This window comes from Coregonus clupeaformis, unplaced genomic scaffold, assembly GCF_020615455.1.
Source record: "Coregonus clupeaformis isolate EN_2021a unplaced genomic scaffold, ASM2061545v1 scaf0090, whole genome shotgun sequence".
Lineage (NCBI taxonomy): Eukaryota > Metazoa > Chordata > Actinopteri > Salmoniformes > Salmonidae > Coregonus > Coregonus clupeaformis.
The window spans coordinates 728,246-750,000 of NW_025533545.1; the positions used below are offsets into that span (position 1 = coordinate 728,246).

The 21,755-nt window shown below is 49.6% G+C and overlaps 1 protein-coding gene across 4 annotated transcripts in view; it reads right to left on the reverse strand.

Annotated features, from left to right (window-relative positions):
* Positions 1 to 38: 38 nt before the first annotated feature.
* The window catches only part of rcor2 (REST corepressor 2), a 34,411-nt gene continuing 12,694 nt past the window's right edge, over positions 39 to 21,755 (reverse strand). For all 4 annotated transcript variants that reach the window (XM_041867907.2, XM_041867905.2, XM_041867906.2 and 1 more), the window contains exons 3-14: positions 17,563 to 17,619; positions 17,334 to 17,414; positions 16,960 to 17,012; positions 9,848 to 10,009; positions 9,318 to 9,442; positions 8,976 to 9,042; positions 8,754 to 8,889; positions 3,223 to 3,323; positions 3,015 to 3,092; positions 1,412 to 1,469; positions 981 to 1,192; positions 39 to 892 (exon numbers count right to left, since the gene is read on the reverse strand). In XM_041867907.2, coding sequence (XP_041723841.1) covers positions 518 to 892; positions 981 to 1,192; positions 1,412 to 1,469; positions 3,015 to 3,092; positions 3,223 to 3,323; positions 8,754 to 8,889; positions 8,976 to 9,042; positions 9,318 to 9,442; positions 9,848 to 10,009; positions 16,960 to 17,012; positions 17,334 to 17,414; positions 17,563 to 17,619 — 1,505 coding nt within the window. In that variant the 3' untranslated portion in view covers positions 39 to 517. The remainder of the gene's footprint in view (positions 893 to 980; positions 1,193 to 1,411; positions 1,470 to 3,014; positions 3,093 to 3,222; positions 3,324 to 8,753; positions 8,890 to 8,975; positions 9,043 to 9,317; positions 9,443 to 9,847; positions 10,010 to 16,959; positions 17,013 to 17,333; positions 17,415 to 17,562; positions 17,620 to 21,755) is intronic.

Here is a 21,755-nt window from a genome sequence, read left to right on the forward strand (position 1 = left end):
AAGTTCTGTTCACCCGTGATGTTCTGTTCTTTGGGGGGGGTGAAACACAGGGTCCCTGTTGCCGTGGGTAACCAGTCACATCTGTGCTGGTTGCCATGGAGACAGCCGTGAGGCATGTGTGGGCATGTCCTTCTATTTTCTGCTGAGAAGAGGGGGAGGGAACAGAAGGATGGATGACCCAAGCCTTAATGCCTCAGATGGAAGTATGGAGAGTGTGTGGGGGGTGGGGGGGTGAGGTTATTGACAGGTTGTGTAGTTGGTTAGGGGAGGGAGTCAGAACTGAACGGAGTGTTACAGAGAGGGAGGGTGGGAACGAATGAACGAGGCGCTTCTGAACCAACCAGATTGGTGGGGCTTTGAACTCAACTAAATACTACTGCATTCTGACTTCTATTGTTGCACCATAATGGATAACCTGCTAAACTCTCCCACTAGCAGCACAATCTACCTGTCTGAATATACAAGAGTCCCACCCTAAATATACAAGAGGTTCCTACCTCATATCTATCCATCTCAGTCAGTGAGAGTTGGTTTGCTCTACTTTGAGCCCCACCAGTGAGGGAGGCTGACCAGTACCAGAGGAAACAGGAGGAGAGGAGCGGAGGTTGTTTCCTAGTTCCCTACGGAGACTAGAGCTCCCCTGTTGGCCTGGAGGTGCTACTGCAGGACGGATCAACGGGGGAGGGGGGTGGTTGTGGGGGGTTCGGTTCTGGAGGGGTCGGGTCTGGAGCGGGGGGGGCTGCCGGAGGAGGCTGGGGGGGGCGGAGGGGGGAGCCGGGCGCAGTAAGGGGGGAGGCTGGGAGAGGGAAGGAGGAGGGGTGTGGTTATTGGATGAGGGGTGAGAGGGGGAGTTGGCGTCACCGCCAGGGGGAGTAGCATCTTCCATCTTTATCTGGAGGAGAGGGGGGGGGAGAAAGTTAGGTCAGCAACTGAAACTTGTCAAACTTTTACCAAAACAGACCCTCCCTCCCTCTCCTCACCTCCTCTGCTCCTCCCATCTCTTCGTTCCTACTACGACTCTCACAATGCCCCTGTGTTGAGGCTACTTCTTGTTCCGCCTGCCACTCCTTGACGACCTCGTCCAGATTGAATCGCCGTCGGTAACTAACGAAGAAGGAGCTCACCTGGGCCGGAGTCTTGTTGCCGATCACCTCGGCAACCACGGTAAAGTCCTTACCATAGCGACGGATTGCTGAGGGGAAGAGATGGAGGAGAGAGAGAGAGAGGATAGGGTGCTTAAAGAGAAAGTTATGTTTCAGATCACAATATTGCAATTATCAAACTGTGTTTTCTGTGTTTCTTCTGTGAGTTGTATTTGCCGGAATACAATAATTTCCTGTGTCAATAAAGAAATTGATTGATTTGATTTACTGACTTTATTGATTTGTATTTTGGGGGTGTGTTAACTCACCCTGCACAGCCAGCAGCTGTTCCTCAGTGGACCAACGAGAGTTCATCTTGGGAGCCGACTGGAGAGAGAGGAGGAAGAGTTAGTTTGAGATCTGGGGTGAGAGGAGGAAGAGTTAGTTTGAGATCTGGGGTGAGGAGGAGGAGTTAGTTTGAGATCTGGGGTGAGGAGGAGGAGTTAGTTTGAGATCTGGGGTGAGGAGGAGGAGTTAGTTTGAGATCTGGGGTGAGGAGGAGGAGTTAGTTTGAGATCTGGGGTGAGGAGGAGGAGTTAGTTTGAGATCTGGGGTGAGGAGGAAGAGTTAGTTTGAGATCTGGGGTGAGAGGAGGAAGAGTTAGTTTGAGATCTGGGGTGAGGAGGAAGAGTTAGTTTGAGATCTGGGGTGAGGAGGAGGAGTTAGTTTGAGATCTTGGGTGAGGAGGAAGAGTTAGTTTGAGATCTGGGGTGAGGAGGAGGAGTTAGTTTGAGATCTGGGGTGAGGAGGAAGAGTTAGTTTGAGATCTGGGGTGAGGAGGAGGAGTTAGTTTGAGATCTGGGGTGAGGAGGAGGAGTTAGTTTGAGATCTGGGGTGAGAGGAGGAAGAGTTAGTTTGAGATCTGGGGTGAGAGGAGGAAGAGTTAGTTTGAGATCTGGGGTATCAAACTCCAGTGTCTGCTGGTTGTTGTTATGTCCATTAAATTTGTGTCCAATTACGACCTAGACAACCAGGTGAGGGGAGTTCCTAACTTATACGTGACCTTTTAATTGACCAATCAAGGAGGATGAGGGTGTAGACCAGGGGGCTGCGGTCGGTCTTCAACAAGGTCCGGAGGACCGTAATGAAAATGGGTTTCATTTCCTTGCCGTCGAAATGTAGTAAAAATAGTAATAGTCCTCTATCCATCGTTTTTCAGTGCTCCCTGACCGTGATTATTATAATTAATTATAATAATAATAATAATAAGTGATTATTAGCGAGCTGGACAGTCAAGACAATGTTTGAAGATATGTCCGGTATATATATATATATTTTTGTTTTGTTTTGTTTGTAATTTTACCCCCTTTTTCTCCCCAATTTCGTGATATCCAGTTGGTAGTTACGATCTTGTCTCATCGCTGAAACTCCCCAATGGGCTCGGGAGAGGCGAAGGTCGGGTTATGAGTCCTCCGAAACAAGACCCGCCAAGCCGCGCTGCTTCTCAGGAGGTTCCCTTAACCCGGAAGCCAGCCGCACCAATGTGTCAGAGGAAACCCCGTTAACTGACTGAGGTCAGCTTGCAGGCGCCCGGTCCGCCACAAGGAGTCGCTAGAGCGCGATAAGCCAAGGAAAGCCCCCCCTACGCCAAACCCTCATCTAACCCGGACGACACTGGGCTACTTGTGCGCCAACCTATGGGATTCCCGGTCACGGCCAGCTGTGACACATAATAATTGATTTTTGTTTTTACTCAAATCCCCCGCCGGCCAGATTGTTTGACACCCCTAGTATAGATGAAGGAGAGGATCAGAAGGAAACTTTAGACTATTGAGACACACCCCTGGTGTAGAGTGGACCTACTTGGGTATCTCCGGAAGACAGGGAAGAGGAAGTTAAAGAAGGAGAGAGAGAAGAGAGAGATGTATGTACCCCTGTAGGACGCAGGCTGTCGATGCCCTCGTCTAGACAGTGTTTCATACTACTGTTGTTCTGCTTAATACTCTGGACCTGAGAGAGAGAGAGAGAGAGAGACAGCGAGAATCTATTACTCTATAAGTGATGTCTGTGTCTCTGTCTGTGTCTCTGTGTGTGTGTCTCCGTGTGTGTGCGTGCGTGTATTGTCTGTGTGTGTGTATACCCGTCTCTTGAGTGACACCAGGTGTGTGTCTAGCTGTCTGCCAGAGCCATGGTGGTGATTGGCTGACACGGCCATGATGTCATCATGGTTCAGATGCATGCCTTTAGAGGAGAGAGGATGTGTTAACACACACACAGACAGAGAGAGGGAACATAGCAGAACTTAAACGTATAATACTCGATTCCAAAACGATACTCCATTCCAAAACGATACTCCATTCCAAAACGATACTCGATACCATCACGATACTCGATTCCAAAACGATACTCGATACACCATCACGATACTCCATTCCAAAACGATACTCGATACCATCACGATACTCGATTCCAAAACGATACTCGATACACCATCACGATACTCGATTCCAAAACGATACTCGATACACCATCACGATACTCGATTCCAAAACGATACTCGATACACCATCACGATACTCGATTCCAAAACGATACTCGATACACCATCACGATGCTCGATTCCAAAACGATACTCGATACACCATCACGATGCTCGATTCCAAAACGATACTCGATACACCATCACGATGCTCGATTCCATCACGATACTCGATACACCATCACGACAAAAAGAAGGCATATTAGCCAAAGTCCCAGAATGCCCCTTGATCCAGACAGATAAACTCAGCTACTGCTCTGTTGAATCGTCGCATCTTTTGAGTTCAATATCGTTACACTTGAACATTTGTCAATTTCTTTGAGACAGTCATGTTGTATGCATTAAATGAATCGATTCTACAATCAATTTGACTTTGTTTTTACCAAACTACATCATAACGTAATGGTAATCATTTATTTGAATGGTAAATCTCTATGGATAAACCAAGATGTAGCCTAGGTCTATCCACAATACAGGTGAATTAATATCATTCAATAGGAGTGTGTGCATGCATTGAGTTATTGAGCTTGTTTTAGCTGATTTCATGGGGCTACAGATGACAAAACAATCCCCTCCATTTAGGACTTACTTTATTGGCAACTGCTAGGAGATATTATTTTATTATACAGATCAACAACATTTGCATAGAAGAAGCAATCTCTTCTTTTATAAAAGTGTTTCTTTAAGAAAGTATTGAGGTCATGCATGAGGCAGAATGTGGAATCTAGTGGAAACCAGACGGGAGCCGAGGGAGATGAAGTGAATGAGGTTTTGGTGGTGAGGGAGACGAAGTGAATTAATAACATTTTTGGTGACGATCAGCTTTGAAATAATCTTATTTTGCGTTATGGTTTGCCTATTATCACAAACAAAAGTACTAGGGAATGCCTATTATCACAAACAAAAGTACTAGGGAAGTGAATTGATGTGAATTATAAAAGTGACAATCACAAAGCCATGTTGAGTTGGCAAGGGAACAAGCATGTATTTTTGGTTGGTGGTTCTCAAGAGGTCAAGGACCTTGAAGATTTAAAGACGCTCATACTTCTCAAGCGGTTCAAGAATTGGCTTCAAGGTTTTGCGACCTACATTTATGAGCACAAGGATCTCACTCCTGAGAAAGCTGCAGTTCTTGCAGATGAATGTGTTGACCAACAAAGCACCCCGTAGTTACCCCCTATGCAAAAAGCGATCCAGTGAAGTCACCACCTACTGCGAGGTTTCAGTCCATTTCTTCAGTGCCCAAAGATAAAGATCGACAGAAAAACTGTTTTTTTCCGTATCCACCAGTTTGTAATTACTGCCGTGAGAAAGGACACATTGTCTCTCTGTGTCCTAAGTTGAAACTGAAAAATGAGAGGAAAAAGCTGTTTCTTCTTGTGGGAGCACTCCAGGCCATTAAAGTCTCTGGTTGGGACTGGTGGATCTCCTAAACAGCATTTAGGATCAAGATGTGTATGAACCCTTTGTTTCTGATGGATTTGTGTGTCTGCAGATTATCGATGATGTTAGGCAGCCGGTGACGACACTGCGAGACACTGGGCCGGCCCAATCCTTCATGCTGGAGGGTATTCTGCCTTTGTCTGACACTTCAGCAACTGGTTACAGTGCGTCAGTACAAAGCATGCAGATGAGTTGCATGGAAGTTCCTTTGTAGAATGTGGAACTCTAGTCTGTTCTTATTTATGGTTTCCGTTGTCGTGGGAGCGAGGCCTAGCCTACCGGCGAAGGGGTTCTCATTCATTTTGGGAAACGATTTGGATGGAGGGAAGGTCGTGCCAAATCCTGTCGTTTGTAAGGAACTCAGAGTAGAGGAACCTGATGGGTTATCAGAGAAGTCCCAGCGTGTGCCGTTACACGTGGTAATGTCTAAGAAAGTCGCCGGGAGCAAGTCTGGTGTTGAGGATGTCAGCGATCCCACCATGGTTGATCTGTCTGAGACGTTTATGGGTGATCATGATTTCGGTGAACCTCCTAAGTTGAGCCTCCCGAGTGGCGCAGCGGTCTAAGGCACTGCATCGCAGCTAGAGGCATCACTAGAGACCTTGGTTCGATCCCAGGCAGCAGCCGGCCGCGACCAGGAGACCCATGAGGCGGCGCACAATTGGCCCAGCGTCATCCGGGTTAGGGGAGGGCCGGCCGGCCGGGGATGTCCTTGTATCATCGCGCTCTAGCGACTCCTTGTGGCGGGCCGGGCGCAGTGCACATTGACTACGGTCACCAGCTGTATGGCGTTTCCTCCGACACGTTGGTGCGGCTGGCTTCTGGGTTCAGCGAGCAGTGTGACAAAAAGCAGTGAGGCTTGGCGGGGTCGTGTTTCGGAGGACGCATGGCTCTCGACCTTCACCTCTCCCAAGTCCGTACAGGGAGTTGCAGCGATGGAACAAGACTGTAACTACCGATTGGATATCACGAAATTAGTGAGAGAAAAAAAGGGGTAAAAGTACAAAACAATTAAAATAAATAGAACCTCCTAAGTTGATCTCCCCAAAGGTGAGTGAGTTTGTAGGACCTCTGAAGGAAGAAAGGGTCCCTACAGTTGACACTTCAATGTCTAGGAAGCAGCCGATTGCTGAACAGAGAAATTATGTTTCCCTCTCTCCTCTTTTTGCTGAGATACGTCCAGAGGAGGAGTTTGATGAAGTTCGTGTGGGTTACTCTGACGGAGATGGTGTTCTGATGAGGAGATGGCGCTCACACCACTTCTGGGCAAGACGATTGGCCCAGTGTATCTGAAATTGTTGTTCCAGTTACGCTTTGACAAGAGATACTGAGGTTGGATCACAAATGGTAGTACGGCAGGCCATCTTGGGGTCAACAAGATGTATGACCGTATCTTGCATTACTTCTTCTGGCCTGGTCTGAAACAGGATGTTGTGGCTTACTGTAAATCCTGCCGCATTTGCCAGCAGACGAGTAAACCGAACCAAGCTGTGACGGTTGCAAATCTGTTGGAACACGTTAGCGCTTTTCGATACAGATTACACCGCGCCTGTGAGTTTGCCACTAAGAATCAAGAGATGGCGCAAACAAAAATGAAATGTTGTTACGATTGGAAGACCCCCGAAACTGCACTTCCGATGTGGATGACCAAGTCCTGGTTTTGTTTCCCGTTCTGGGGTCACCGTTGCAGGGTTGCTTTTCAGTCCCTTACCCCATAGTGAAATAAATGAAGTCATCTGGATTACATCATCGGCTCACAGGAGCGCAGGAGAAAAACCTGGCTGTGTCATGTCAACATGTTCAAATCATACTTGACCCGCTACGACCGGGCGGGGAAGACGGTAGTGATGTTCTGCCTGTGGCCACTGCTGTCACCGTTGACTATAGTCTTCCTCAAGAGTATGAGGAAAGTCCAGTACATCCTGTGACGGTTGGTATGGTTCAGTAACTCAAGAGATTCTAGAAAACCTTGATGTATTTTTGCCACACTTGTCTCCAGAGGAAAAAGGCGACATTGTTTCACTACTTTTTAGAATATCAGGTTTACTCTCAGGATGTGCCAACTCAAGACAAAATGTACTAGAGCATGACATTGACGTTGGGGACTCAGCCCAGATCCAACAACATGTCTATCGAGTGAACCCTGAAAAGAGAGAGAAGCTCTGCAGTGACGTGGTAACTTTCCTCACGAGAGGAAAGTTACTACGGATATTGCAGGAGTTTCCCCTTGAAATCAGACATGTCCGTAGTAAGGACAACTTGGTTGCTGATGGTCTTCCAAGGGTGGGCAGTCAATACGTTGTGTTTTGTGTTTAGCCAGTGTGCGTAGCCCTGACTCACAATTTATTTTGACAGTACGTTTTGCGTTATAGAAGCGTACGTGTTTTTTTTTCAAAACTTCTGAGTTTTAGGCAACTATGTCCAAAAACAAAAAAAGGTAAATAAGAAAAGATTGGAAAATACAAACAAAAAACAAAGCCTATATACATTAAAAAAACTAAACAAAAAGGTGGCTGTTCTGTCTGGCATTTAATTGTTGACAGCCAATAGACACCATGTTTATATTGGAGGAGGCATTGAAGTTGATTATGTTGTGAGATGGAAGTCGTTTTCTGTTGGTGGTGAGCAAACTTGTCCAAATCTAGGATATATTTGTTGTCTTAAGGGGGAAGGTGTTACAGCTTTAGGTTTTTCCATTTATGTTTTGAGGTTGGACTTTAGCACGTATAGCTCGTTAGCACGTAGGGCGCACCGTTTGGTGTCACCTCGTTAGTTAGTATGTGTTACACCTGTTCTGTCTTGTCCATCTCGTTAGTGGGAAGGGGTTTCACCTGTGCTGGCCCAGGTGCTATTTAAGAGTGGCTGGCCCAGTGCACCAGTTGGTCTTGAGAGATGTGGAGGGTCAACACCTTTAGTTGTCGCTCCCGATTTGATCTCTAGAAAAACATTCCTTTGTTTGATCTTCCCCGTTTTTGTTTTGGTGTGGAGTTTTCTTTTGTTTGCCTCTTAGTGGGCAAATTTAGTGGGCGCTCATGGTGGGTGTCTTTTAGGGTCCAGTTGTTGTTGCTAGTCAACTTTCAGTGCCCCCCATGAGCGTCTTTCAGAACCCCTCCTAAAACCCCACCCGTTTCGTTTTGGTTGTCGGTCAGTGACGCTTTGTTAGTTCCCCCCTTCTGTTTGAGCGATATTTTTGGTTGTCTTGCTAGGGAACGTAAAAAAAAAAAAGGCTTCAGCTGTAAGCTAGCAAATAAAGTTAGCCTACAAAGCTGGAAGCTACCAGTATCGTCTTGCATTATAAAAGTGTTCTAGCCTGTATGGACATTGTTTTGAGAACAGTAATGAACAGTTTAAACATTTCTACATGCCGTGTTGCGTTATTCAAGTGTACATTTTTATGCAGCATAAGTAAGGGGCTAACAATGCAGCCAGACCGCTCTAGTAATGATTGAGGAAGTGGAACGGGCACTTTGCTCTTCACACTATCAATAGGCTGCACTGATACAGACTTGATCCTCTCAATCACGTGAGACACATTTTACAGAAGTACCGAACGTAACAAAAATTATAGTAACACACTTTTGGGGGGTTTTTGTATCGAAAAAAAAGTACAGAAGTTTCGGTATACCAACGCGCGCACACACACACACACACATCTGGATAAAGAAACCCAGTGTGTGTATATAAGGTACCTTTAGGTGGTCTCCGACGGGCTCTCAGGGGGTGGTGGCGGTACTGAGCCCCAACAGACTCCTTCCTCTGTGGGTTAGACCGGCCCGGCGCTCCCCTCTCTCCTCCAGCACCACTGGAGCTCTGCTGCTTCACTGTCTGAGGGAGGGAGAGAACGAGGGAGGGAGAGAACGGGGGAGGGTCAGCACACAGACATGAGAAGAGTAACACTTCATTCTGCTCACCTCTTTCTTGGTGTCGATCTCAAAGTCGCTGTCGCTGCCCGGGTCTCCCTCCTCTATCTCGTCATTACTGAGGAAAATAAGGGATGGAGAAGTGACAGAGCAATTCATTTAGTACATTCTTCCTTCTTTCAATCTCTTTACCCTTTCAAATCTCACTAACCCCTCCCTCATCCTCGTCTCTCTTTCTGACCAGTCTTCTAGCCTGTCTGTCCCCCCCTCTCCTCTCCATCTCCTCCACCCCCCCCCTTCTCCTCTCCCCTCTATCCTCTCCATTTCCCCCATCCCCCCTTCTCCCCTCCCCATCCTCTCTCTTCTCCATCTCCCCCATGTCCCCCCCCTCACCCATCTTCCTTGTCTGTCTTTCTGACCAGTCTTCTAGCCTGTCGGTCCATAACGCTGGTTCTAGTTCTGGTCTTCTTCCAGCTGTAGTAGTACCGGACCAGGCCTGAGACCAGCTTATCAGGCAGCTACAGAGAGGGGAGAGGGAGGGGAGAGGAGGGGAGAGAGGAGAGAGGAGAGGGGAGGAGAGAGGGAGAGAGGGAGGAGAGGGGAGGAGAGAGGAGGGAGGAGAGAGGGGGGAGGGGAGGAGAGAGGGGGAGGAGAGAGGGAGAGAGGGGGGAGAGAGGGGGAGGGAGAGAGAGAGGGGGAGGGGAGATAGAGGGGGAGGGGAGGGGGGGGGGAGGGGGGAGAGAGGGGGAGAGAGAGGAGAGAGAGTGGGAGGGAGGAGAGAGCTTAAAATTACACTCTGGTTCTATTTTCAAGATCTTGACATACAGCTCACGTGCAAGAACAAACAGTTATGCCCCAGTGTAGCAGGTAAAACAGTGTTTTCACAACGCCCCAGTGTAGCTCCCCAGTAAGTGTGTCCTCACCATCTGCTGTATACGATGGAAGCTCTTGCCATGGAAGCTGAAGGCCTGTTCAAACAGAACCTTGTCCTCTACTGTCCACTCCTCAGGGAAGGGAGTGAAGTTAGCCAGGTCAGCCAGGGAACACTCCACATCATGTTTATGCCACAGCAACATCCCCAGGGCCTGGAGAGACAGAGAGCAGTGACATTTAGACCCAGGGCCTGGAGAGACAGAGAGCAGTGACATTTAGACCCAGGGCCTGGAGAGACAGAGAGCAGTGACATTTAGACCCAGGGCCTGGAGAGAGAGAGAGCAGTGACATTTAGACCCAGGGCCTGGAGAGACAGAGAGCAGTGACATTTAGACCCAGGGCCTGGAGAGACAGAGAGCAGTGACATTTAGACCCAGGGCCTGGAGAGAGAGAGAGCAGTGACATTTAGACCCAGGGCCTGGAGAGACAGAGAGAGAGAGAGCAGTGACATTTAGACCCAGGGCCTGGAGAGACAGAGAGCAGTGACATTTAGACCCAGGGCCTGGAGAGACAGAGAGCAGTGACATTTAGACCCAGGGCCTGGAGAGAGAGAGAGCAGTGACATTTAGACCCAGGGCCTGGAGAGAGAGAGAGCAGTGACATTTAGACCCAGGGCCTGGAGAGACAGAGAGCAGTGACATTTAGACCCAGGGCCTGGAGAGACAGAGAGCAGTGACATTTAGACCCAGGGCCTGGAGAGACAGAGAGCAGTGACATTTAGACCCAGGGCCTGGAGAGACAGAGAGCAGTGACATTTAGACCCAGGGCCTGGAGAGAGACAGACAGAGAGAGCAGTGACATTTAGACCCAGGGCCTGGAGAGACAGAGAGCAGTGACATTTAGACCCAGGGCCTGGAGAGACAGAGAGCAGTGACATTTAGACCCAGGGCCTGGAGAGACAGAGAGCAGTGACATTTAGACCCAGGGCCTGGAGAGAGAGAGAGCAGTGACATTTAGACCCAGGGCCTGGAGAGACAGAGAGCAGTGACATTTAGACCCAGGGCCTGGAGAGAGAGAGAGCAGTGACATTTAGACCCAGGGCCTGGAGAGACAGAGAGCAGTGACATTTAGACCCAGGGCCTGGAGAGACAGAGAGCAGTGACATTTAGACCCAGGGCCTGGAGAGACAGAGAGCAGTGACATTTAGACCCAGGGCCTGGAGAGACAGACAGAGAGAGCAGTGACATTTAGACCCAGGGCCTGGAGAGAGAGAGAGAGAGAGAGCAGTGACATTTAGACCCAGGGCCTGGAGAGACAGAGAGCAGTGACATTTAGACCCAGGGCCTGGAGAGAGAGAGAGCAGTGACATTTAGACCCAGGGCCTGGAGAGACAGAGAGCAGTGACATTTAGACCCAGGGCCTGGAGAGACAGAGAGCAGTGACATTTAGACCCAGGGCCTGGAGAGACAGACAGAGAGAGCAGTGACATTTAGACCCAGGGCCTGGAGAGACAGAGAGCAGTGACATTTAGACCCAGGGCCTGGAGAGACAGAGAGCAGTGACATTTAGACCCAGGGCCTGGAGAGACAGAGAGCAGTGACATTTAGACCCAGGGCCTGGAGAGAGAGAGAGCAGTGACATTTAGACCCAGGGCCTGGAGAGACAGACAGAGAGAGCAGTGACATTTAGACCCAGGGCCTGGAGAGACAGAGAGCAGTGACATTTAGACCCAGGGCCTGGAGAGACAGAGAGCAGTGACATTTAGACCCAGGGCCTGGAGAGACAGAGAGCAGTGACATTTAGACCCAGGGCCTGGAGAGACAGACAGAGAGAGCAGTGACATTTAGACCCAGGGCCTGGAGAGACAGAGAGCAGTGACATTTAGACCCAGGGCCTGGAGAGACAGAGAGCAGTGACATTTAGACCCAGGGCCTGGAGAGACAGACAGAGAGAGCAGTGACATTTAGACCCAGGGCCTGGAGAGACAGACAGAGAGAGCAGTGACATTTAGACCCAGGGCCTGGAGAGACAGAGAGCAGTGACATTTAGACCCAGGGCCTGGAGAGACAGACAGAGAGAGCAGTGACATTTAGACCCAGGGCCTGGAGAGACAGACAGAGAGAGCAGTGACATTTAGACCCAGGGCCTGGAGAGACAGAGAGCAGTGACATTTAGACCCAGGGCCTGGAGAGACAGAGAGCAGTGACATTTAGACCCAGGGCCTGGAGAGACAGAGAGCAGTGACATTTAGACCCAGGGCCTGGAGAGAGAGAGAGAGAGAGCAGTGACATTTAGACCCAGGGCCTGGAGAGACAGAGAGCAGTGACATTTAGACCCAGGGCCTGGAGAGACAAGAGAGCAGTGACATTTAGACCCAGGGCCTGGAGAGACAGAGAGCAGTGACATTTAGACCCAGGGCCTGGAGAGACAGACAGAGAGAGCAGTGACATTTAGACCCAGGGCCTGGAGAGACAGAGAGCAGTGACATTTAGACCCAGGGCCTGGAGAGAGAGAGAGCAGTGACATTTAGACCCAGGGCCTGGGAGAGACAGAGAGCAGTGACATTTAGACCCAGGGCCTGGAGAGAGAGAGAGCAGTGACATTTAGACCCAGGGCCTGGAGAGAGAGAGAGAGAGAGAGCAGTGACATTTAGACCCAGGGCCTGGAGAGAGAGAAAGAGAGAGCAGTGACATTTAGACCCAGGGCCTGGAGAGACAGACAGAGAGAGCAGTGACATTTAGACCCAGGGCCTGGAGAGAGAGAGAGCAGTGACATTTAGACCCAGGGCCTGGAGAGACAGACAGAGAGAGCAGTGACATTTAGACCCAGGGCCTGGAGAGACAGACAGAGAGAGCAGTGACATTTAGACCCAGGGCCTGGAGAGAGAGAGAGCAGTGACATTTAGACCCAGGGCCTGGAGAGACAGACAGAGAGAGCAGTGACATTTAGACCCAGGGCCTGGAGAGACAGACAGAGAGAGCAGTGACATTTAGACCCAGGGCCTGGAGAGACAGACAGACAGAGCAGTGACATTTAGACCCAGGGCCTGGAGAGAGAGAGAGCAGTGACATTTAGACCCAGGGCCTGGAGAGACAGACAGAGAGAGCAGTGACATTTAGACCCAGGGCCTGGAGAGAGAGAGAGCAGTGACATTTAGACCCAGGGCCTGGACAGACAGAGAGCAGTGACATTTAGACCCAGGGCCTGGAGAGACAGACAGAGAGAGCAGTGACATTTAGACCCAGGGCCTGGAGAGACAGACAGAGAGAGCAGTGACATTTAGACCCAGGGCCTGGAGAGACAGACAGAGAGAGCAGTGACATTTAGACCCAGGGCCTGGAGAGACAGACAGAGAGAGCAGTGACATTTAGACCCAGGGCCTGGAGAGAGAGAGAGAGCAGTGACATTTAGACCCAGGGCCTGGAGAGAGAGAGAGCAGTGACATTTAGACCCAGGGCCTGGAGAGAGAGAGAGCAGTGACATTTAGACCCAGGGCCTGGAGAGACAGACAGAGAGAGCAGTGACATTTAGACCCAGGGCCTGGAGAGAGAGAGAGCGGTGACATTTAGACCCAGGGCCTGGAGAGAGAGAGAGAGAGAGAGCAGTGACATTTAGACCCAGGGCCTGGAGAGAGAGAGAGAGAGAGAGAGCAGTGACATTTAGACCCAGGGCCTGGAGAGAGAGAGAGAGAGAGAGCAGTGACATTTAGACCCAGGGCCTGGAGAGAGAGAGAGAGAGAGAGCAGTGACATTTAGACCCAGGGCCTGGAGGAGAGAGAGAGAGAGAGAGCAGTGACATTTAGACCCAGGGCCTGGAGAGAGAGAAAGAGAGAGCAGTGACATTTAGACCCAGGGCCTGGAGAGACAGACAGAGAGAGCAGTGACATTTAGACCCAGGGCCTGGAGAGAGAGAGAGCAGTGACATTTAGACCCAGGGCCTGGAGAGAGAGAGAGCAGTGACATTTAGACCCAGGGCCTGGAGAGAGAGAGAGCAGTGACATTTAGACCCAGGGCCTGGAGAGAGAGAGAGCAGTGCCATTTAGACCCAGGGGAGGAAGACAGAGCTATTCCCCATATAGTGCATTATATTTGACCAGAGCCCTATGAGCTAACTACAGTGAACAAAAACATAAATGCAACATGTAAAGTGTTGGTCCTACAGTGGAAGTGGGAAGTTTACATACACCTTTTAGCCAAATACATTTAAACTCAGTTTTTCACAATTCCTGACATTTTAATCCTAGCGAGTGGCGCAGTGGTCTAAGGCACTGCATCGCAGTGCTAGCTGTGCCACTAGAGATCCTGGTTCGAGTCCAGGCTCTGTCGCAGCCGGCCGCGACCGGGAGACCCATGGGCGGCGCACAATTGGTCCAGCGTCGTCCAAGGTAGGGGAGGGTTTGGCCGGCAGGGATGTGGGTTCGTTTCCCACGGGGGGCCAGTATGAAAAAAAACAATGAAAAAAAACATGTACGCATTCACTAACTGTAAGTCGCTCTGGATAAGAGCGTCTGCTAAATGACTAAAATGTAAAATGTAAAAATTCCCTGTCTTAGGTCAGTTAGGATCACCACTTTATTTTAAGAATGTGAAATGTCAGAATAATATTAGAGAGAATGATTTATTACAGCTTTTATTTCTTTCATCACATTCCCAGTGGGTCAGAAGTTTACATACACTCAATTAGTATTTGGTAGCATTGCCTTTAAATCATTTAACTTGGGTCAAACGTTTCGGTTAGCCTTCCACAAGCTTCCCACAATAAGTTGGGTGAATTTTGGCCCATTCCTCCTGACAGAGCTGGTGTAACTGAGTCAGGTTTGTAGGCCTCCTTGCTTGCACACGCTTTTTCAGTTCTGCCCACAAATGTTCTATAGGATTGAGGTCAGGGCTTTGTGATGGCCACTCCAATACCTTCACTTTGTTGTCCTTAAGCCATTTTGCCACAACTTTGGAAGTATGCTTGGGGTCATTGTCCATTTGGAAGACCCATTTGCGACCAAGCTTTAACGTCCTGACTGATGTCTTGAGATGTTTTCCTTCCTCATGATGCCATCTATTTTGTGAAGTGCACCAGTCCCTCCTGCAGCAAAGCACCCCCACAGCATGATGCTGCCACCCCCGTGCTTCACGTTGGGATGGTGTTCTTCGGCTTGCAAGCAACCCCCTTTTTCCTCCAAACATAACGATGGTCATTATGGCCAAACAGTTCTATTTTTGTTTCATCAGACACGAGGACATTTCTCCAAAAAGTACGATCTTTGTCCCCATGTGCAGTTGCAAACCCTAGTCTGGCTTTTTTATGGCGGTTTTGGAGCAGTGGCTTCTTCCTTGCTGAGCGGCCTTTCAGGTTATGTCGATATAGGACTCGTTTTACTGTGGATATAGATACTTTTGTACCCGTTTCCTCCAGCATCTTCACAAGGTCCTTTGCTGTTGTTCTGGGATTGATTTGCACTTTTCGCACCAAAGTACGTTCATCTCTAGGAGACAGAACACGTCTCCTTCCTGAGCGGTATGACGGCTACGTGGTCCCATGGTGTTTATACTTGCGTACTATTGTTTGTACAGATGAACGTGGTACCTTCAGGCGTTTGGAAATTGCTGCCAAGGATGACCCAGACTTTTTTCTGAGGTCTTGGCTGATTATTTTGATTTTCCCATGATGTCAAGCAAAGAGGCACTGTGTTTGAAGGTAGGCCTTGAAATACATCCACAGGTACACCTCCAGTTGACTCAAATGATGTCAATTAGCTTATCAGAAGCTTCTAAAGCCATGACATAATTTTCTGGAATTTTCCAAGCTGTTTAAAGGCACGGTCAACTTAGTGTATGTAAACTTCTGACCCACTGGAATTGTGATACAGTGAATTATAAGTGAAATAATCTGTCTGTAAACAATTGTTGGAAAAATTACTTGTGTCATGCACAAAGTAGATGTCCTAACCGACTTGCCAAAACTATAGTTTGTTAAAAATTAATTGGTGGTGTGGTTGAAAATCGAGTTTTAATGACTCCAACCTAAGTGTCTGTAAACTTCCGACTACAACTGTATGTTTCATGAGCTGAAATAAAAGATCCAATAAATTTTCCATACGCACAAAAAGCTTATTTCTCTTAAATGTGCACACACTTGTTTACATCCCTGTCAGTGAGCATTTCTCCATTGTCAGTATAATCCATCCACCTGACAGGTGTGGCATATCAAGAAGCTGATTAAACAGCATGATCATTACACAGGTGCACCTTGTGCTGGGGGCCAATAAAATGCCATTAAATTTTTTTTGCCGTTTTGTCACACAACACAATGCCACAGATGTCTCAATTTGCGGGAACGTGTAATTGGCATGCTGACTGCAGGAATGTCTACTAGAGCTGTTGCCAGAGAATTTAATGTTCATTTCTCTACCATATACCATCTCCAACATCGTTTTAGAGAAATTGGCAGCACGTCCAACCGGCCTCACAACCGCAGAACATGTATGGCGTTGTGTGGGCGAGCGGTTTGCTGATGTCAACGTTGTGAACAGAGCGCCCCATGGTGGCGGGGGGGTTATGGTATGGGCAGGCATAAGCTACGGACAACGAACACAATTTCAATTTACCAATGGCAATTTGAATGCACAGAGATACCGTGACGAGATCCTGAGGCCCATTGTCGTGCCATTCATCCGCCGCCAACACTTCATGTTTCAGCATGAAAATGCACGGCCCCATGTCACAAGGATCTGTACACAATTCCATGGCCTGCATACTCACCAGACATGTCACCCATTGAGCATGTTTGGGATGCTCTGGATTGACGTGTACAACAGCTTGTTCCAGTTCCCAACCAATATCCAGCAACTTCGCACAGCCATTGAAGAGAAGTGGGAAAACATTCCACAGGCCACAATCAACAGCCTGATCAACTCTATGTGAAGGAGATGTGTCGTGCTGCATGAGGCAAATGGTGGTCACACCACATACTGACTGGTTTTCTGATCCACGCCCTACGATTTTTAAGATATCTGTGACACACAGATGCATATCTGTATTCCCAGTCATGTGAAATCCATAGTTTAGTGCCTAATGAATTGATGTCAATTGACTTATTTCCTTATATGTTTATATTTTTGTATTGTGACAAAGGCATTGTCAATACAGTTTGATTGACTGACTGTTACCTGCTCCATGTTGTAGCCATGCTTCTCTTTAGCCATCAGAATATATTCATCCACTGAGAGAGAGCAGAGAGCGAGCAGAGAAAGATAGCAGTGAGAGAGAGAGAGAGAGAAAGAGAGAGAGAAAGAGAGAGAGAAAATGAGAGAGCGCAGAGAGACCGCAAAGAGCGAGCGCAGAGAGAGAGATCAGAGAGACAGAGCAGAGAGAGCGAGAGCAGAGAGAGAGAGCAGAGAGCAGAGAGCAGAGAGCAGAGAGAGCGAGAGCAGAGAGAGAGAATGCAGAGAGCAGAGAGAGAGAAGAAAAAAACTGTTAGCTAATAGTATAGTGTGTGTGTGTGTGTGTGTGTGTGTGTGTGTGTGTATGTGTGTGTGTTTACACATGGCGTCGGAGACGAGGCTGTTGGGGCACCACACCAGCATACTCCTCTGCTCCTTCTCATTGTAGTGGCTTGGACTGTCTGCACACACACACACACACACACACACACACACACACGTTAGTCATACATCCCTTATTTTCTCTCACTTCTTCTGTCACATACACAGCCAAATAATCAACCCCCTCTCCATCCCCCCCCTCCCTCCCTCCCTCCCTCCCTCCGGTACCTGGGTTGAACTCAGGTATCTGTGCCTGGTAGTCTCCTCCCACTCGAATCATACTGTCTGTGGAGAGAGAGAAAACAGGGATGAGTGGAGGAAGGGGGAGGGAGAGGGAGAGACCGCAGAGAGGAAGAGGGAGAGAGAGACCGCAGAGAGGAAGAGGGAGAGAGAGACCGCAGAGAGGAAGAGGGAGGGAGAGACCGCAGAGAGGAAGAGGGAGAGAGAGACCGCAGAGAGGACGAGGGAGAGACCGCAGAGAGGAAGAGGGAGGGAGAGACCGCAGAGAGGAAGAGGGAGAGAGAAACCGCAGAGAGAAAGAGGGAGAGACCGCAGAGAGGAAGAGGGAGGGAGAGATCGCAGAGAGGAAGAGGGAGAGAGAGACCGCAGATAGGAAGAGGGAGGGAGAGAGACCGCAGAGAGGAAGAGGGAGGGAGAGATCGCAGAGAGCAAGAGGGAGAGAGAGACCGCAGAGAGGAAGAGGGAGAGAGAGACCGCAGAGAGCAAGAGGGAGAGAGAGACCGCAGAGAGGAAGAGGGAGAGAGAGACCGCAGAGAGGAAGAGGGAGAAAGAGACCGCAGAGAGCAAGAGGGAGAGAGAGAGACCGCAGAGAGGAAGAGGGAGAGAGAAACCGCAGAGAGCAAGAGGGAGAGAGAGACCGCAGAGAGCAAGAGGGAGAGAGAGAGACCGCAAAGAGGGAGAGAGAGACCGCAGAGAGGAAGAGGGAGAGAGAAACCGCAGAGAGCAAGAGGGAGAGAGAGACCGCAGAGAGGACGAGGGAGAGAGAGACCGCAGAGAGGAAGAGGGAGAGAGAGACCGCAGAGAGGACGAGGGAGAGAGAAACCCGAGAGAGGACGAGGGAGAGAGAGACCGCAGAGAGGAAGAGGGAGAGAGAGACCGCAGAGAGGAAGAGGGAGAGAGAGACCGCAGAGAGGACGAGGGAGAGAGAGACCGCAGAGAGGACGAGGGAGAGAGAGACCGCAGAGAGGAAGAGGGAGAGAGAAACCGCAGAGAGCACGAGGGAGAGAGAGACCGCAGAGAGGAAGAGGGAGAGAGAGACCGCAGAGAGGAAGAGGGAGAGAGAGACCGCAGAGAGGAAGAGGGAGAGAGAGACCGCAGAGAGCACGAGGGAGAGAGAGACCGCAGAGAGGAAGAGGGAGAGAGAGACCGCAGAGAGGACGAGGGAGAGAGAAACCGCAGAGAGGAAGAGGGAGAGAGAAACCGCAGAGAGGAAGAGGGAGAGAGAGACCGCAGAGAGGAAGAGGGAGAGAGAGACCGCAGAGAGGACGAGGGAGAGAGAGACCGCAGAGAGGACGAGGGAGAGAGAGACCGCAGAGAGGAAGAGGGAGAGAGAAACCGCAGAGAGGAAGAGGGAGAGAGAGACCGCAGAGAGGAAGAGGGAGAGAGAGACCGCAGAGAGAAAGAGGGAGAGAGAGACCGCAGAGAGGAAGAGGGAGAGAGAGACCGCAGAGAGGACGAGGGAGAGAGAGACCGCAGAGAGGACGAGGGAGAGACCGCAGAGAGGAAGAGGGAGACCGCAGAGAGGAAGAGGAAGAGGGAGAGAGAGACCGCAGAGAGGAAGAGGGAGAGAGACCGCAGAGGGAGAGAGACCGCAGAGAGGACGAGGGAGAGACCGCAGAGAGGAAGAGGAAGAGAGAGACCGCAGAGAGGAAGAGGAAGAGAGAGACCGCAGAGAGGAAGAGGGAGAGGGACCGCAGAGAGGAAGAGGGAGAGAGAGACCGCAGAGAGGAAGAGGGAGGGACCGCAGAGAGGACGAGGGAGAGAGAGACCGCAGAGAGGAAGAGGGAGAGAGTGACCGCAGAGAGGACGAGGGAGAGAGAGACCGCAGAGAGGAAGAGGGAGAGAGACCGCAGAGAGGAAGAGGGAGAGAGAGACCGCAGAGAGGAAGAGGGAGAGAGAGACCGCAGAGAGGAAGAGGGAGAGAGAGACCGCAGAGAGGAAGAGGGAGAGAGACCGCAGAGAGGACGAGACATCAGCAGAGAGAAAAAAGAGAGCAGGCAGAAAGAGAGAGACGGGTAGAGAGAGACAGACATGGGCAGAGAGAGAGAGACAGAGACATGGGCAGAGAGAGAGAGAGAGACAGAGACATAGGCAGAGAGAGAGACAGAGACATAGGCAGAGAGAGAGAGAGAGACATAGGCAGAGAGAGAGACAGAGACATGGGCAGAGAGAGAGAGAGACAGAGACATGGGCAGAGAGAGAGAGAGAGAGAGACATAGGCAGAGAGAGAGAGAGAGAGAGACATAGGCAGAGAGAGAGACAGAGACATAGGCAGAGAGAGAGAGAGACAGAGACATGGGCAGAGAGAGAGAGACAGAGACATGGGCAGAGAGAGAGACAGAGAGATGGGCATAGAGAGAGAGATGGACAGAGAGATGGGCAGAGAGAGAGACAGAGACATGGGCAGAGAGAGACAGAGACATGGGCAGAGAGAGAGACAGAGACATGGGCAGAGAGAGAAACAGAGACATGGGCAGAGAGAGAGAGACAGAGATGGGCATAGAGAGAGAGATGGACAGAGAGACAGAGAGATGGGCAGAGAGAGAGACAGAGACATGGGCAGAGCGAGAGAGAGACATGGGCAGAGCGAGAGACAGAGACATGGGCAGAGAGCGAGACAGAGAGATGGGCAGAGAGAGAGAGACAGAGATGGGCATAGAGAGAGAGATGGACAGAGAGACAGAGAGATGGGCAGAGCGAGAGACAGAGACATGGGCAGAGCGAGAGACAGAGACATGGGCAGAGCGAGAGACAGAGACATGGGCAGAGAGCGAGACAGAGAGATGGACTGAGAGAGACAGAGAGATGGGCAGAGACAGTGTGGGCTCCCGAGTGGCGCAGCGGTCTAAGGCACTGCATCTCAGTGCTTGAGGAGTCACTACAGACCCCCGGTTCGATTCCAGGCCGTATCACAACCGGCCGTGATTGGGAGTCCCATAGGGCAGCGCACAATTGGCCCGGCGTCGTCCGGGTTTGGCCGGTGTAGGCCGTCATTGTAAATAAGAATTTGTTCTTAACTTAATTGCCTAGTTAAATAAAAAGATGGGCAGAGAGAGAGATATGACATTTGAAATGTCTTTATTCTTTTGAAACTTCTGAGTGTAATGTTTACTGTTAATATTTATTGTTTATTTCACTTTTGTTTACTATCTACTTCACTTGCTTTGGCAATGTTAACACACGTTTCCCATGCCAATAAAGCCCTTAAATTGAAATGAGAGAGAGAGAGAGAGAGAGAGAGAGAGAGAGAGAGAGAGAGAGAGAGAGAGAGAGAGAGAGAGAGAGAGAGAGAGAGAGAGAGAGAGAGAGAGAGAGAGAGAGAGAGAGAGAGAGAGAGAGAGAGAGAGAGAGAGAGAGAGAGAGAGAGAGAGAGAGAGAGAGAGAGAGAGAGAGAGAGAGAGAGAGAGAGAGAGAGAGAGAGAAAGTCTTCTCATGCTTTGTTGATTTCAAAAAAGCTTTTGACTCAATTTGGCATGAGGGTCTGCTATACAAATTGATGGAAAGTGGGGTTGGGGGAAAAACATACGACATTATAAAACCCATGTACACAAACAACAAGTGTGTGGTTAAAATTTGCAAAAAAACACACACATTTCTTTCCACAGGGCCAGAGGGGGAGACAGGGATGCAGTTTAAGCCCCACCCTCTTCAACATATATATCAACGAATTGGCGAGGGCACTAGAACAGTCTGCAGCACCCGGCCTCACCCTACTAGAATCTGAAGCCAAATGATCTGGTGCTTCTGTCCCCAACCAAGAAGGGCCTACAGCAGCACCTAGATCTTCTGCACAGATTCTGTCAGACCTGGGCCCTGACAGTAAATCTCATTAAGACAAAAATAATTGTGTTCCAAAAAAGGTCCAGTTGCCAGCACCACAAATACAAATTCCATCTAGACACCGTTGCCCTAGAGCACACAAAAAACTATACATACCTCGGCCTAAACATCAGCGCCACAGGTAACTTCCACAAAGCTGTGAACGATCTGAGAGACAAGGCAAGAAGGGCCTTCTATGCCATCAAAAGGAACATAAAATTCGACATACCAATTAGGATCTGGCTAAAAATACTTGTATCAGTTATAGAACCCATTGCCCTTAATGGTTGTGAGGTCTGGGGTCCAACCAAGAATTCACAAAATGGGACAAACACCAAATTGAGACTGATGCATTATTCTGT